The sequence below is a fragment of the Cygnus olor genome, chromosome Z, assembly GCF_009769625.2.
Source record: "Cygnus olor isolate bCygOlo1 chromosome Z, bCygOlo1.pri.v2, whole genome shotgun sequence".
NCBI lineage: Eukaryota > Metazoa > Chordata > Aves > Anseriformes > Anatidae > Cygnus > Cygnus olor.
Genome location: NC_049198.1, coordinates 74,763,404 through 74,777,510, shown reverse-complemented (window position 1 = coordinate 74,777,510; position 14,107 = coordinate 74,763,404). Strand labels below are relative to the sequence as shown.

The 14,107-nt window shown below is 35.9% G+C and overlaps 1 protein-coding gene across 3 annotated transcripts in view; it reads right to left on the bottom strand.

Moving 5' to 3' along the window:
• XRCC4 (X-ray repair cross complementing 4) overlaps positions 1-14,107 on the bottom strand; it is a 188,626-nt gene that overhangs the window by 58,753 nt on the left and 115,766 nt on the right. For 2 of the 3 annotated variants that reach the window (XM_040542043.1, XM_040542041.1), the window contains exon 7: positions 8,036-8,180. In XM_040542043.1, coding sequence (XP_040397977.1) covers positions 8,036-8,180 — 145 coding nt within the window. The remainder of the gene's footprint in view (positions 1-8,035; positions 8,181-14,107) is intronic. The other variant, XM_040542042.1, reaches the window with a different exon arrangement.

The window sequence follows — 14,107 nt, the reverse complement described above, 5'->3', positions numbered from 1 at the left end:
GTTTTTCTATATTTTTGCACTAGATTTCAAGCATTCTGGTAAAGAAAATATCTTGATATCTGTATCTTATTCAGATTAAAATGCATCCTTGGGAACTATGAAACTGTAATTGTAATGAACCTGATGTAAAACACATAACAGGAGATGGAAAGAAAGTCACAGACAATGTTACGGAGTCTACTTGATATTAAACATAATATATTGGAGGTCTAGCAGGTCACTTAAGTTTCTGATACAGTATTTCTTTCTGGCTGGATGTAGGTCTTCACAGTCAAGAATAACCAGTGAAATTAAGCAGGCGAAAACAAGTAGGACATAGCCCTCACAGTTTGAGGAGAGAATTTGCTATGGGACAGGTAAATTGCATGGATTTAGTTCCATGCGTTTTATATGCAGGAGTAATCACTATAGCAGAAGGATACTGAAAAGTGTTACCACTACTAAATGGCAGCTTTGTAGCCACGCCTTGCTGCGGTTAGTTTTCCAGGGAGCGAAGAGAGGAAGAAAGTATAATTCATGATTCATAAAAGGTAAGTACAGAGAACGGACAAATAGAAATACAATTAAAAAGATTAATAGCTTCGTGCTCTGAATCCCATTTTTGAAAAGTCAGCACAAACTGAGCAGAAGCTGAGCAATCGCCTCAGTGGAACAGGAGTGTTTGCAAGTCTTTTTGAAATCATTTCCCAAATCCCATATTTTAAACTATTTTCTTGTATGGGACTATCTCCAGAATGTTTTCTGGAGTCCATAATGAGTTAAAAGACCATTGGTCTTCACAGACAATTATGTTATATGGAATACTCTAATTTAATCCATTATAGAAGACATAGTTCATGATCAATTTAATGAACAATAAAACAGATACTTGAAGCAGCTTTATCTCCTTAATACAGCCAAGTTTCCATCTCATATTCTTCTGCACTGTCTATTTTTTATTTCAGGACTGAGCTGGCAAGCGTGGTTGCTTAGGTTTTCCATCAGCCTAGTCCTAATCTCCTGCCAGTGCATACATTCAAAATCATAGTCATCTACACTACCTGTTTCTTGCTAATAAAAGTAAAGTGAAAATAATTTTGCCTGAAGAGCTGTTTTGGGAAATGGAGGTTTAATCAATACCATTATCAAAGGCCTTTTACAGAAATGTTCATAAAAACAGTGTACATTTGCTGCCGTATACAAATCACAAGGAGCTATAGAGGCTTTTAAATATTACATATTTAATATATATATAGACACGTAAATATTGCCTTCTTTGTTTTATTCAATACAAAGTCCTTTCTTTCTTCTCACCCTTTCACCCAAAAGACTAAAAACACTGTAGGCAGCTCTACATTAAAATCCAGGGAATATTCCAGTACTGTCAGTTAGCTCAGCCACACGAAGTCTTTCCTGTTTCTTGCCTTAATTTGCCACTGAAAAGCAATTTTTTGGCCTCCCACATTAAAATACCCAGCAGGGTATCCCATTAAAATATTTAAAAATATATTTTAAAAATTAAAATATTAAATTACCCCCAGCAGGGATCATAATGTTTAACAAAACTAATCTGTCATGCTGTAAATTAAAATATACCAACCAAAAAACTACCTAAAAGAGGCTTAAAATAAAAAATTTAGTTCAAGCATTGTTCCAATATAAAAGCTTTGTTAGAAAATCACCAAATATTTACTAGAAAGGTAGTGGAAAAACATACTGTTTACATTTTTTAATCCATCATTTTACAATCTCAGAGCTACCAGTTTTATTAAAATACATTATAGATTAATCATTGGAGATATATATCTCTCCAGATCTGTCACTGCAATAAAATTGTGCTCTAAAGAACGTGCCCTGATAAAACATAGGGTACAATCCTGTCTGTCCTACAGAGTAATAACTTATCCATCATCAGTCAATTATTAGACTATTACTAGACACAAAATTTGGTGAGATGTGCTACAAACTAGAGAGCTGAGTGGCTTTGCTCGGGAGAAATTGCGGCCTCAGAGGTCAGCAGATAATGCTCGTTTTTCTCTGCCTCGGGCTTTCAGCCTTCATATTTTGCCTTCTTTCCCTCGAGAGTAGGGAGAAATGGTGATGTGGATACCAATTCCTTGCACTTTCCATGGAAATAAATCATCCCTTCCCACATGGATTGTGGAAGCCTTTCTAATTATCTACCACTCAAATAAAACAGAGAATAAAATAAAGATAAAATAAAATAAAGATAAAATAAATAAAATAAAATAAAATAAAATAAAATAAAATAAAATAAAATAAAATAAATAAAATAAATAAACAGAAAGCAAAGGCAACTATACTGTGGTGTATTTCTGCCTTATATATTCCAGTTGATTATGGAATTACTTTAGTTGTTTTGCTACTGCTTTTTTTTTTTTTTTCCACAGATGTTACTGTGCATTTAATCAAAGGATTCTATTCTTTTTCCTCTCACTGTACTCCATTTTTGTACAGCTACAAGTCATACAGCACAGGTAATGAACACGGCTCTTCTTTCTGCTCCAATGTCACGCAAGATTAAATATTTCAGAAAACTGAAGATTAGTATCACTTATCAAAGCTCCCATCAGGCCACACAGAGTTACAGTACAACCTTTAACAGGCATGCAGGTTAGTCAAAACAGTCTGTCTGGTATGACTGGTGATCTGCTGCTGCTGCTGCCAATGCCATGGCACTACAGGAAAGAAACAAACCATCTTAATGAAATGACTCCTGTTCATCTTAAATAAGGGAATACTAAACATGAATGAAACACAGAAAGGACTTAATTCAGCTACTGGAAAATAAATTAATTTAATTGTCACATTTGATTCTCAAATGAACCTGCTTGTCCGCTTCTAAGATATTTCCTAACCTGTCTGTGTTCCAGCCTGAATGATTAAATTATCAAAAGCTTCCTGAACACTGCATTTCATAAATTTGTGATGGTAGCAATGACCTTACACTGTGGTACACAGACACTCCAAGGACTCACATGTGCATACCTGTGATCAGAGTGCTCTGTCTCAGCACACAAAGCTCTACAAGTTCTTTCCAATTGCATCAAATAAACGCATTCAGTGTATAAAAAAGTGGCATGTCAACGTGTGCTCTCAGGAAGACCCTTCTTTAAAGCAGGTAGCTGTGGTGTAAACTTTATACTCCTCCCTGGACCATGGAAGGCTATGGTATCATTTTCACTGGGATCCAAACTTCACTTGGTTAAACCTTTACTGGAAAGAACTACTTCACGTGTGAGACAGTAACACTGTTGTCTATGTGCAACCCTCTGAGAAACCCTGAAGGGTTTTGCTACCTGCATCCTAGATGGTGACAGACCATGTTTTGAGTAAACCGCGTGTTAGAACATCAAAAACGTGACCCACAAGCAATAAATCAAACCAATGCAGAGTGAGGATCCCATGGGGATTCCTGGCACAGCACAGGCTCTGGGTGCTTTTAAAGGGGTGGGAGGTTATCAACAGAAGGCCAAATCTAGCTTCTTTCGGTGCTGTAATATAAAGCCGAGAGCTTTCTTTCCAAATAAATAGTATGTACCTATGAAGACAGTAAAAATCTTTCAAAAGCACAGAAAGGGATGAGTATGAAAAGAAAAAAAATGCGTTTATCATTAACAGGTACAAGCTAGGCAGCTGATCCTACACACAATTACATGCGTGACTAACTTTAATAGACCGTCAAGTCAAGCACCAACACTGAACGTGAGGACTGTGACAATCTTATTTAAAAACTCAAAACAGAAACGACATTCTCTCGTTGGCCCCTCCTGACGGAGCAGCTGATGGCAATGTAGGTGGCACAAACACCCCATCAGCAGCATCCCGTCCTTGCTCTGAAGCCACCTCTACTTCCTTGACATGCACTTTGCAGCCAAGGTAAGTGGTTGTTCGGGTACCCACCTGCAACATCTGAGTATGATTTTTTTCCTTCACAAAGGTCTTTCTGAGGAGTTCCTAATATATGCCGAACACTTTGAGCTCTCTGAAAAAGTAGTATTTGCATGGGGAAAGATTTAAAGTACTGGTGGCAAGCATCCTCTCAAATTCGGTGGGGCTAATGGATACTTCAAAATATTTCAGCAAAACCAAACATACTGAAGTTAAGGGAAAGCATCTCTTTCCTTCAGTTTAAATGTAGGCCTGAATCTGACGGTCATTCAGTTCCATCAATCAAAGCAAGAAGGATTAAACCAGCAGTAGTCAAATATCAATACAAGAATACATTTTGAAGCACAGAGAATCATGTAGAGAAATGTTGTGTCTTATCCAGTAAAGCTTTCCTCCTTGGATAAGACCCATGTGTGAATGAAGAGCATAAAATTAGATTTTTCATTAGTAAGCAATAACTGACAGAAAGAAAAAGAACATTTTGCTTTTCTTACACTTTTACATTGAAAAAAAAAAGCTAAACCAAATCAGAAAGATCATTTTTTACTTGTGGAAACAAAGTAACGATTGCAAACTGTAAATAGAAGGTTTTTGCTAATTTATTCTTCTTTAGACTACAGACTCCAGCACTGCTTGGTTCATGTTACAGATTATACAAATCTAACAAAGCATTCTGTATCCAATGACTGTATCCATCTTCAGTAGATACTATCTTCTCTCAAATGCACTCCAATATTCCTGAGCAAAATAATTATAGGAATAAAAAATTATGTATAGGATTCAGGCTGACAGGCCATATGCTTAAGCCTCTATATTGTATTCATATTATACATAGCTAGTAGTGTTATTCATATGCAGAGCCCCCTGAGAGATTTGGTTAATGCATCAATAAGCATAATTTCTACATGTGGATTGGGATTGCTTTTATTAATTTTTCTCCTCCAAGTATAAAATGCAAATCACAAAAAGTAGAATTTGCATCTTAACTTGCCTAACATATTATCTCTGCTTAGCACCTTAGGAAATTGCCAGATATTAAGTTACAGTCAAAGCTTCACAAATACCATTACAATTAACTGGAATCAGCATAATTTTATTTTACTTCCTAACTCAATCATGTTATGAACTCTAAGAACATTCCTTTGTCACATTTCAAAAATGCATAAATTGTGGACTGTAGTTTGACCGTTATCAACTATAAGTAGCATCTGTCTGCCTAAAGACGTGCTCGCTTTCATTGGTATATCTCAGATTGGAAAACAACCTGCTACAAAGACAGATAAACCTCAATCCCAGCAGTTCTGTGACTGACTAGTTATGCTGAATTTCCGCTTCACCCGGAAGAACATTATTATCTCAGCAAATAATTTAGCAGTTAATTTAGCAAATCTTGTTCCACAAATCCTAGCTCAATTCTTTGCTGATCTCAAGGCTACACTACTTTCAATAAGTGTCATTTTACCCAGGTTTCCTTAACAGCATTGATTTAAGCCTTGAATAAATTGTCAAATAATAGATGTATAGACAAATACAATTCAACTCCTCTTCCTGCCACTGCATCCACACACAAAGCATAAGAAAGGCAGTACTCCTTTTGCCCTAATTTCTATGTTAAACAATTTTTTATTTGCATTCTTTTCAGTGTTCTTGGTCATATCTGAGAATATATTTTCATTCCATAAAACTAGAGAATCACTAGTCTCACAATCCATAAATCTAAACTATTTGTTGAAACAGAATCCTTTCATTTGTCATGACTCTGTGTTTACTTAAGATGCTTTTAACTTAAAGCATAAGTGGTACTTCCTTAAAATCTCACAAGTAAACAAAATTTAAGATATAACTCCTATTATGTGATAACACAACGACTGTATTGCATAACACTGTATTTTCAAAAGAAAAGTCTAAAATACATTGATAGCCTTCAGGTCCTCATTTCTGGTTTGGGAAGCAAAAAAAAATTAAAAAAATCTTATTCGTGAATGAGAAATATATCTCATTCAAAAGATGTATTTTTTTCTTTTTATTTAGGATCTTGTATCAATTGAGTTACAATGCAAGAATATAAAGACAACATTATGCACTTGATGTTTGGTTTGTAACTGCTCTTTCATTGCCTGGCAAACATGAAACAAGCACTGATGATGTCAGCAAAACTTGCAAATGGAAAACACCACTAAATAAACTTTAGTTTGTTGAAGCAAGAACTGTTGGCTATGACTTTATCAGATAGCACTTTACAATATTTACATTACAAGTAAAGAATCAAATCTTTCTGCAGGTCCATGCAGGAGACTTCAGAAATAAGGACTCAGTCATGCATTCATGAATGTGATCACAATCTGTCATTTGATCCTTCTGCCAAACAGAAAAGTATGACACGCTTCCAAGGGCTGAGCATCTTCCATGTTTGCCATGGACCACTTCCAAAGGTGAAGGAGTTTAGAGGTCAACTTCCCTTTCACTGCTCCCCCCCAGGAGTCTGGGGTGGTTTGCTTGGATTTGTAATTTTTTGCTAAATGACACAATAGTGGAAAACATTTTGGATGAGACCCCAGTGTAACATCAGCTTAGGATAAAACCTTTCACACCATTTTAGGATCTAGCTTTCCACCAATATAAATTACTGAAGAAGCTTCACAGAACAAGACAGCTGTATTTGCTAAACTGGATTACAACACTAATTCTACATCTTCCTACTTTTGACAGGCTGAAGAGAAGTAAAAATTAGCCAAACAAATTGAGTGAAAGCTTGATTAGCAGCCAGCAAAGGACTTAAGATGAAGTTTGAAAACTAAGTACTGAGCAGGGACACTGAGAAAAATACACAGCAAGATGGAAATGAATGCAGTTCTGCTTTTGTAATTTTCCAGGTAAACAAGGGAGATCTAATACATTCTTATCTAATCACAGAACGAACACTACCATGACCACATTTAATTCTTAATTAAATAAAGGATTCAAAAGCACATGCCAGGATAGAATGATATCACATTTGATTTTTTAAATCAGTGTAGGATCAGAAAAAAGCATACAGATTTTTACGATCAGACACATCTTCATAGTACTGTAAGGTATGTCACATCTGAAACAATGCTGTGACCTGGAGCGCTAACCAGTTGTTTACAATGCAATTAATATATAGTAAGTGCAAAATTAAAACAGAGATAGAGATCTGACAGAATGGATATTCTGTTTAGTAAGCTTTAAAAAATGACTAATTATGGCATAGACAAGCAGAGCCACTCTCCAGATTCAGCTCTGACTTTATTCTGCAAGCATATTAGAAATGCTTTGCACAGAATGAAAAATATAATGCTGCTCTATTTTTCTTGAAATTTGCCTCACTTAAAGGAATTATAACAAAAATACCAATACCGTCTCAGTCATTCCCCTGGGCACAGGACTCAGATATTCATACAGAGAATTACTCGGCCCAAGGCCTCTCTATTCTCCTTTGCAATCATTTACCTCTGGAAGTTTTCCTTCCACAATCAATACTAAAAAGAGTGAAATTATATGTCAGGCAAACACAGACAGACTCTCAAAATCAAACTGTCTGACTACATACAATTGACAAAGGGCATGGTTCATTGTAATATACCATACTCTAACAGAACAGAAGAGCAAAATTTGATATTTTTCTAGACCATTCTCAAAAATAATCATTTCTTTTACCAATGAAACAGGATAGTAATTTTTAACATTAATAGCTGGCATCAAGTCACAATCTTTTATGTCAAAATAAGATAAATTTCTTGCTAATAACTACAGAAATCTTTGATAATCATTGGAAATGTCTTTGTGGTCTGAGCCTATGCTTGGTTAGACAATTTATTACACATTGAGTACTACAGATAAAAGGTGGAAATAAAAAATTCAAAACTAATTTACCATTGATCTTACAAAAGTATCAGTTTGGAAGAAGATACCATTAATCATATGGCAGTCCTGTGGACTGACTGCATTTAATCATTCACGTCTATTCAAAGCTGGATAAAATGAGTGTAAATGACTATAAAGAATGCAACAAAACAGTATTCAGAATACTCTGAATATTATGAAACTGCACAAGAAAATACAAAAAGAATAAGCATCTGTTGTAGGTGCAGAAACACCTCAATACGTTTTGAGAAGTACTCACTTTTCCTTTGCTGGCATTTCTGTCTCATAAGTAGCCATTTTAGCTCCTGTTCCAGCAGGTTTTACTGTCCTTTGTCTTCTCTTTCGTCTTGGAGTGGTATTGATGACATCAGGGCTACCCAGAAGGGAATCATTTCGTTCTGGTGCTGCCACAAGGAAAAAGACCGAAGTTGAGAAGAACCCCGATGACAAAGTATTACAAATATTTCTTAAACTATTTTTTATTTTCATTAAAATCACTGCATTGCTAAGATAGACTCTGATTTGACAGCAATTGGTGTCAAAACAAATAGATGACATAAGAGGTAATTTAAAGAGAACAAATTTAAAATAGAAAGATGAGCTTCCTTTGGCATCTCTTTGTAGTCACTGGAGAGTAAGGTGGGCAGTTATGGACTAGAAATACACTAATGGTCTCCTGATGCCTCCTTGTAGACTCTCATGTAACTCGAGTTTTCAATATTCACTAGGATAAAGCCTTTAAAGATGCTTGCTTCTGTGGTCAAGTACTGTTATGCTATGTATTGGTAGGTACTTCGTTATGTCCCAGTCATTGTGCTACCACAGATCACCAGGCCATACATCCTTAAGGGTTCTGCTGTAGCCTCTTTGGAGTCAATGACCAGAAAGACTGACGGACAGCACGGACAGCCTGCTGCTTATACACCGAGGCTGGAGCAGACCAGTGCATAAAATGAGGTAGCAACACTTTACAATTCCACTCATGGAACAGGTGGCCCCGATTCAGAGTAAATCTCCCCAAATCACAGAGTGGCTGCAGTCTGGTAGGAGAACGGGGAGAACTCCTAGCTCTTCAGAACCCGAAACTGGATGACCAGTCTAGGTTTCCACTGATCCCTCTGCCTAAGATAAGTAAGGTAGGCTGTATCCAGACTCATTCAGATACAATTTAAATTTCACATTCATATTACTTCATCATGTAAATTCATAAAAGATGCATTGTCTCAATTAAAAAGCAATCCCCTCTCTGCTTTGACAGTTATCACCTTGAAGCTTTAATGTCAAGACAATCATATCCCTCCTGAAGTAGAAGCCCTCCATAGTCTCCCTTGCTAGATGCTGACATGATACTTTGACATTTTTATTCCAGCCATCAAGACTTTGTAGCATGCTTTTATTTGGTATGCCTGCTTTAAAAATAAAATCTTTAATTACTTCAAATTTTTAAGATAATGATATCCAGAGAAGCACACATTTCAACTGAAATATGTTAAATAATAACGTGCTGACTGAGGCTGATGCTGTTGTGGTAACTTCACTCATTATTGCTTTCTGTGTGTTTTAGGAAGTTTTAATCTTTACATGGATGAAAGACACCATAATTAGAGATTCAATACTGAAGGTTTTCACGGAAAGTAAATAATGGGTCCTATTTCTGCATTCCTTTCACATTTGTTATTCAGCTCTTCTGAAACTGAAACAGGAAGAAAGTATGCAACCCACAAAATATTTTTGCTATTTCTTAAAAACCTGTTTGACCAAGAACACCACTAAATTAAATATGCAAACAGAGTCTTCCTAGAGCCAATGCAACTATTGCTTACAAATAAGCACATGCTTAAACATCAGAACCTCCTAGCTTCTACCAGCATGCACTATACTTATACAATGTAGACTTGCAGATCTTTGTAGAGTGACAACAGGCATTAGTTGACATATTTCCAAGGCACAAACTAATTAACAAGTTTCAAAGTCCAGTAGAGACAAGGTACGCTGCCTGTAATAATTGCTGAAAAGGTTAAGTTACAGCCTAATCCTGCACTCTAAACTTTAACTAGCTATGCATACTTTTCCAGTGCTAAATGTTTAAAACATGTTCATGACTGCTAGTTACAATTTACTGACAGCACATTCAGAGTAGTATACCTGCATACGTAATGTATACCTACTATAACTATACCTACTATACCTAATGTATACCTACTATTTTGTATATTCCAAAATCAGTTCCCAAAGTCAGCCCTTTCTTAATTAAAACACACAAAATAGTTCACTGTCAAGAACCATATAAAGAACCATACACCAACAAACTTGAGTAATTTAATTATTGTAGCTCTTATCTTTCCTTGTTGTTGTTCTCCTCTCAGACGCTCTTTTGACAAAAAGTAGATCCAAAGGTTAACTGCACATATAAAACTATCACATTGCTGATGTTAAATTATGTCCCTGTGCTTCTAATTGTGGAATATATAATGGTGCTCTGTAGAGAGATGCTCATGCTCAGCACTGCTTAATGATTAGACACAAATCCCGTTTGTCTACTGCAACTGTCCCACTCATGCTCATGTCAGGTGAATGGAAGAGAAATATTAGTCATTGCAGTATATATACTGCATTTATTTCCCAACCTCAGCCTGGGAAAGGTCTAATTTTTTACCAACATCTCTGATGAAATCTTCCCAATGAAAACAAATTTTGCTCTTATGACCTGTTAAAATCAAACAGAATAAAAAACATAGACCTAAATGATAAACTTCTGCAATAAAATAACAATTTTTATTGTGAGAACATTTCTTTTAATCATACCAAGAAGAAGGTGTCTAAGCCAGATAGTGTAGATAATGTCTTACGAGTAGCAGTAGACTGGCTCATTCATAATAGTTCATAACCATAGGCTTTTTTTGCTGTATTTTTTTTTAAGCCTAACTACCACTATGGTTAGAACCTCTAACGAAAAGATGACATACACTTGAAGCTTAAAATATCTTGCATCACCATAAGACTTTAAACTAATACGCACTATTACTGCCCAGAAATGAATGTCATTAAGGGATTCATTTATAGTACTTGACTAAAGGTCAAAGAAAGCTTCAGAAAAAAAAAAAATCATTGCTTGACACAAAAGCATTTGGAATAATGGGGGACAGTCTTGAATATAAACCGAGTTTTTCATTCTGATTTTTTTTTCATTCTGTCTAATTTTTTTACAATTTTAAGGAAGTAAAGTTCCTTTACTTCTCACTAAATTAAGTTTCTTACTTTGAAATTATATAATACAGTATGGAGTACCATCATACCTTTGAGAAAAAATGCAGCAATTTAAATAGAGGAAAGAGTGCTGTATGATGAAAGCCAGTCAATAAACCCTATAAAACAACAAACATTGATCAAGAAATGTTCCAAAAATATAGCATGCCTTCTGAAGGTGACAGTTGCAAAAACAAGATTGACAAGACAGTAATAAAGGGAAACATAGTTTAAGTGCTAAAAGAATATTTCTGCAAAGAAGATTAAAGACTTTGAATAAAAATGCTTGATTTATTTTTTTATTGTCATTTTGAAGACTGCTATTATTTGACATGCAGAGGGACTTTTCTAGTATAAAAGGATATCCTAGATATAAATTTATAGTGGAAACTAAAAATATCTTTCCCTGATTTGGAAGAGTCAGAGTGAAATGAAAACAATACAGTCCCCTAATGCTGGGGCCTGCAAACAGAAGATGCCTTTACTCTGGTACAGGAGAAGCCACGAACCATTCCTGGAGACCCAAGAGCCTTGCTCCACAGCCCTTTGCACCCAAGCAGAACAGCCCCAGCCCTTCCACACTCTCTGCTGGCAGCAGTCTCCAGCCATCCAGGCACTGCCTGGGGAAATGCCCAGCTCCACTGGCATGCAGAAAAACCTTAGCAGGGAACCCACGAGCAATGATGTCTCATTGCAGACAGCTAATTCGACTGACGGCATCAAGGCCGTGTCCTAAAACACAGTGAAGAACACCCTTCTATATTTTCCAATTTATTTTACTATTTTCGCATTATTAAGAAACCACTAAAGAAAACTAAGCACATCATATAAGAATGAAATCCTTAGAAGTACTGGTTTTGGCCTGCTGTCATTTCTTGTGCAGGAAGAGAGACTAAGCTTGTTGCTAAGAGATGCTTAAAATGGTTGAATGAAGCATAGTCTAGCTCTGCCATACCATGATAAAAATCTCACAGAAAAACATAAGAATGGCAACTTGATCTGGACACACACCTGAAGGAAAAGTAAATGAAATGCCAAATCCTTAGCTGAGTAGACACCATGACTCCTGAAAACTACAGGCATTTTAAAATAAATTTGTATAGTTTGGTTGAAGGTAGGCAGTCACGTTGTATTTTAACGTATCTCCCAGACTTCTGCATTAATTTATTAATATACAAAAGTGAACTCTTTAAAAAATACTTCCAATCTATCATATTCACCTATCAATTTGGGAAAACAAACAAACAAACAAACAACAACAAAAACCTTCATTCTTTGTATATCATCACCCGTAAAAAAACATTGTACAGCTTGGAGGTGTCTAATTGTTCACAACAGTGTGGAACTCACATGAGAAAACAGAATCCAGCTCTTTTTCTCCATACAAACTCTACACTCATTAAAGGACTAGAACCAGTACTAAAAGCTTAGTTTTGCCATAATATACATATACATATATATGGAACCAAATAAGCAAAATTTGAGTAGAAAGTTTCTAAATTTGAGCAATCTGTTTGCTTGCAACGACCTAACTTCACACACATATACAATATACTCAACATCTGAATTCCTGAGAGCTGTAGTGCAAGCAACAAAAAAATTGTAATTGATGGATTTTACATATAGCAAGCACAGCCACAGACCTAACTTCCATCCACCTTGTGTATATTAAGATGTAAGGAAAGATCTCTTCATTTAATACATTTCTGTCATCCAAAAAATCTGGTTGAGCTGCTACACTTGCTTAGCTAAACTGCTCCTTGTAGGCCCAGATTAAAACCATGCATTTTAATACCATTTTGCAAATGATCTATTTTAATGTAATATGGATGAAAGCAGAATGTGGGCCTCAATATTTACAGTTGAAGATGACGTCACTCTTCTCATTTGTTTATTCCTCTGTCTCACTGTTAATTAGCCTAAAATATGTTTTTGATTGTCTTAAATACTGATCTTTTTTTTTTCACTTGACCAAACCATTTTTTCTCTCTGAATGTTTGTACTCCTCAGCATGCTGAGTTACATTAGAATGGGAAGTGTCCTTTGCAAATAGAGCCCTACAGTCATAGATCTCATGGGATTTGTCCCACTGCTTATGATACTGGACTGATTTTAGGTTAATCAGTCACTCCAGAAAAGGAAACACTGCACAGAAAAACATATTTGAACAGCCTGCTACTATCAGATTTATGTCATTGAATTATCAGGACATAAAATGATAATTTCAAAACCAATCATCAATGTCAAATGGGTTCAAGGAAAATTTAAATTTCTGTCATGACCCACCAATTAAAACTTATTTAATACTCTGAACTTGCTTTGCTTGCAATAAGCAATTTGAAGTTAGGGAAAAAAAAAATTCCTATTTCGGAATAAACAGGCAAAATTTACAAGGGACATGGACACCTCATCCTCAATAAAAGGACTGCCATTTACTTAAACCTCCTATCCTGAAAATTATCAACAGCAATACAAAAGTCTGCCAGTTAAAATTTCTGCTCTGAATGAAAATTTACCCGATTCCTTTTTCTGTAGAGTAATAAGGACTCCTTCAGAGTAGTAAGGATTTATGAACAGTCATTAGAATTTGTTCAGATTATCAGATAGTAATGCTGCCAAAGGTCTGCTAAATTCCTCTCAGAGTCCCCCTGTTAATGGAACAGAATTTCCTGCTTCAATTCTGTTTATATCCAGGTAGCATGATCCATAAAGTTACTTGGCTGAACTTCCAAGCTCTGCTGTCTCTCTTTAATGAAGCAGATGATTTAACTTAATTAAGTCCCTTGCTACAGGGAGCAAGGCTCCTACCAGGCTACACCTACAATGTTTACAGCATCTCTGCTGCTGCCCTTGCACAGCGTTGTCAGCAGATAAACTGTCCTGGGAGAGGACAAAGTGCTCACAAAACAACCACCTAAAGCGCGCTAGGACCGTGCATGACCGCTGCTTCCCAAGCTGGGAAATAAAAAATAAAGAAAAAAAAAAAAAGGCAGAAAGGGAGCAGAACTCATCACTTTAATCCCTGACTATAGTGTAACTTCAGTAATTATGTGGTTTCTCAATCTCAGCCTAATTCCCAAGGGAT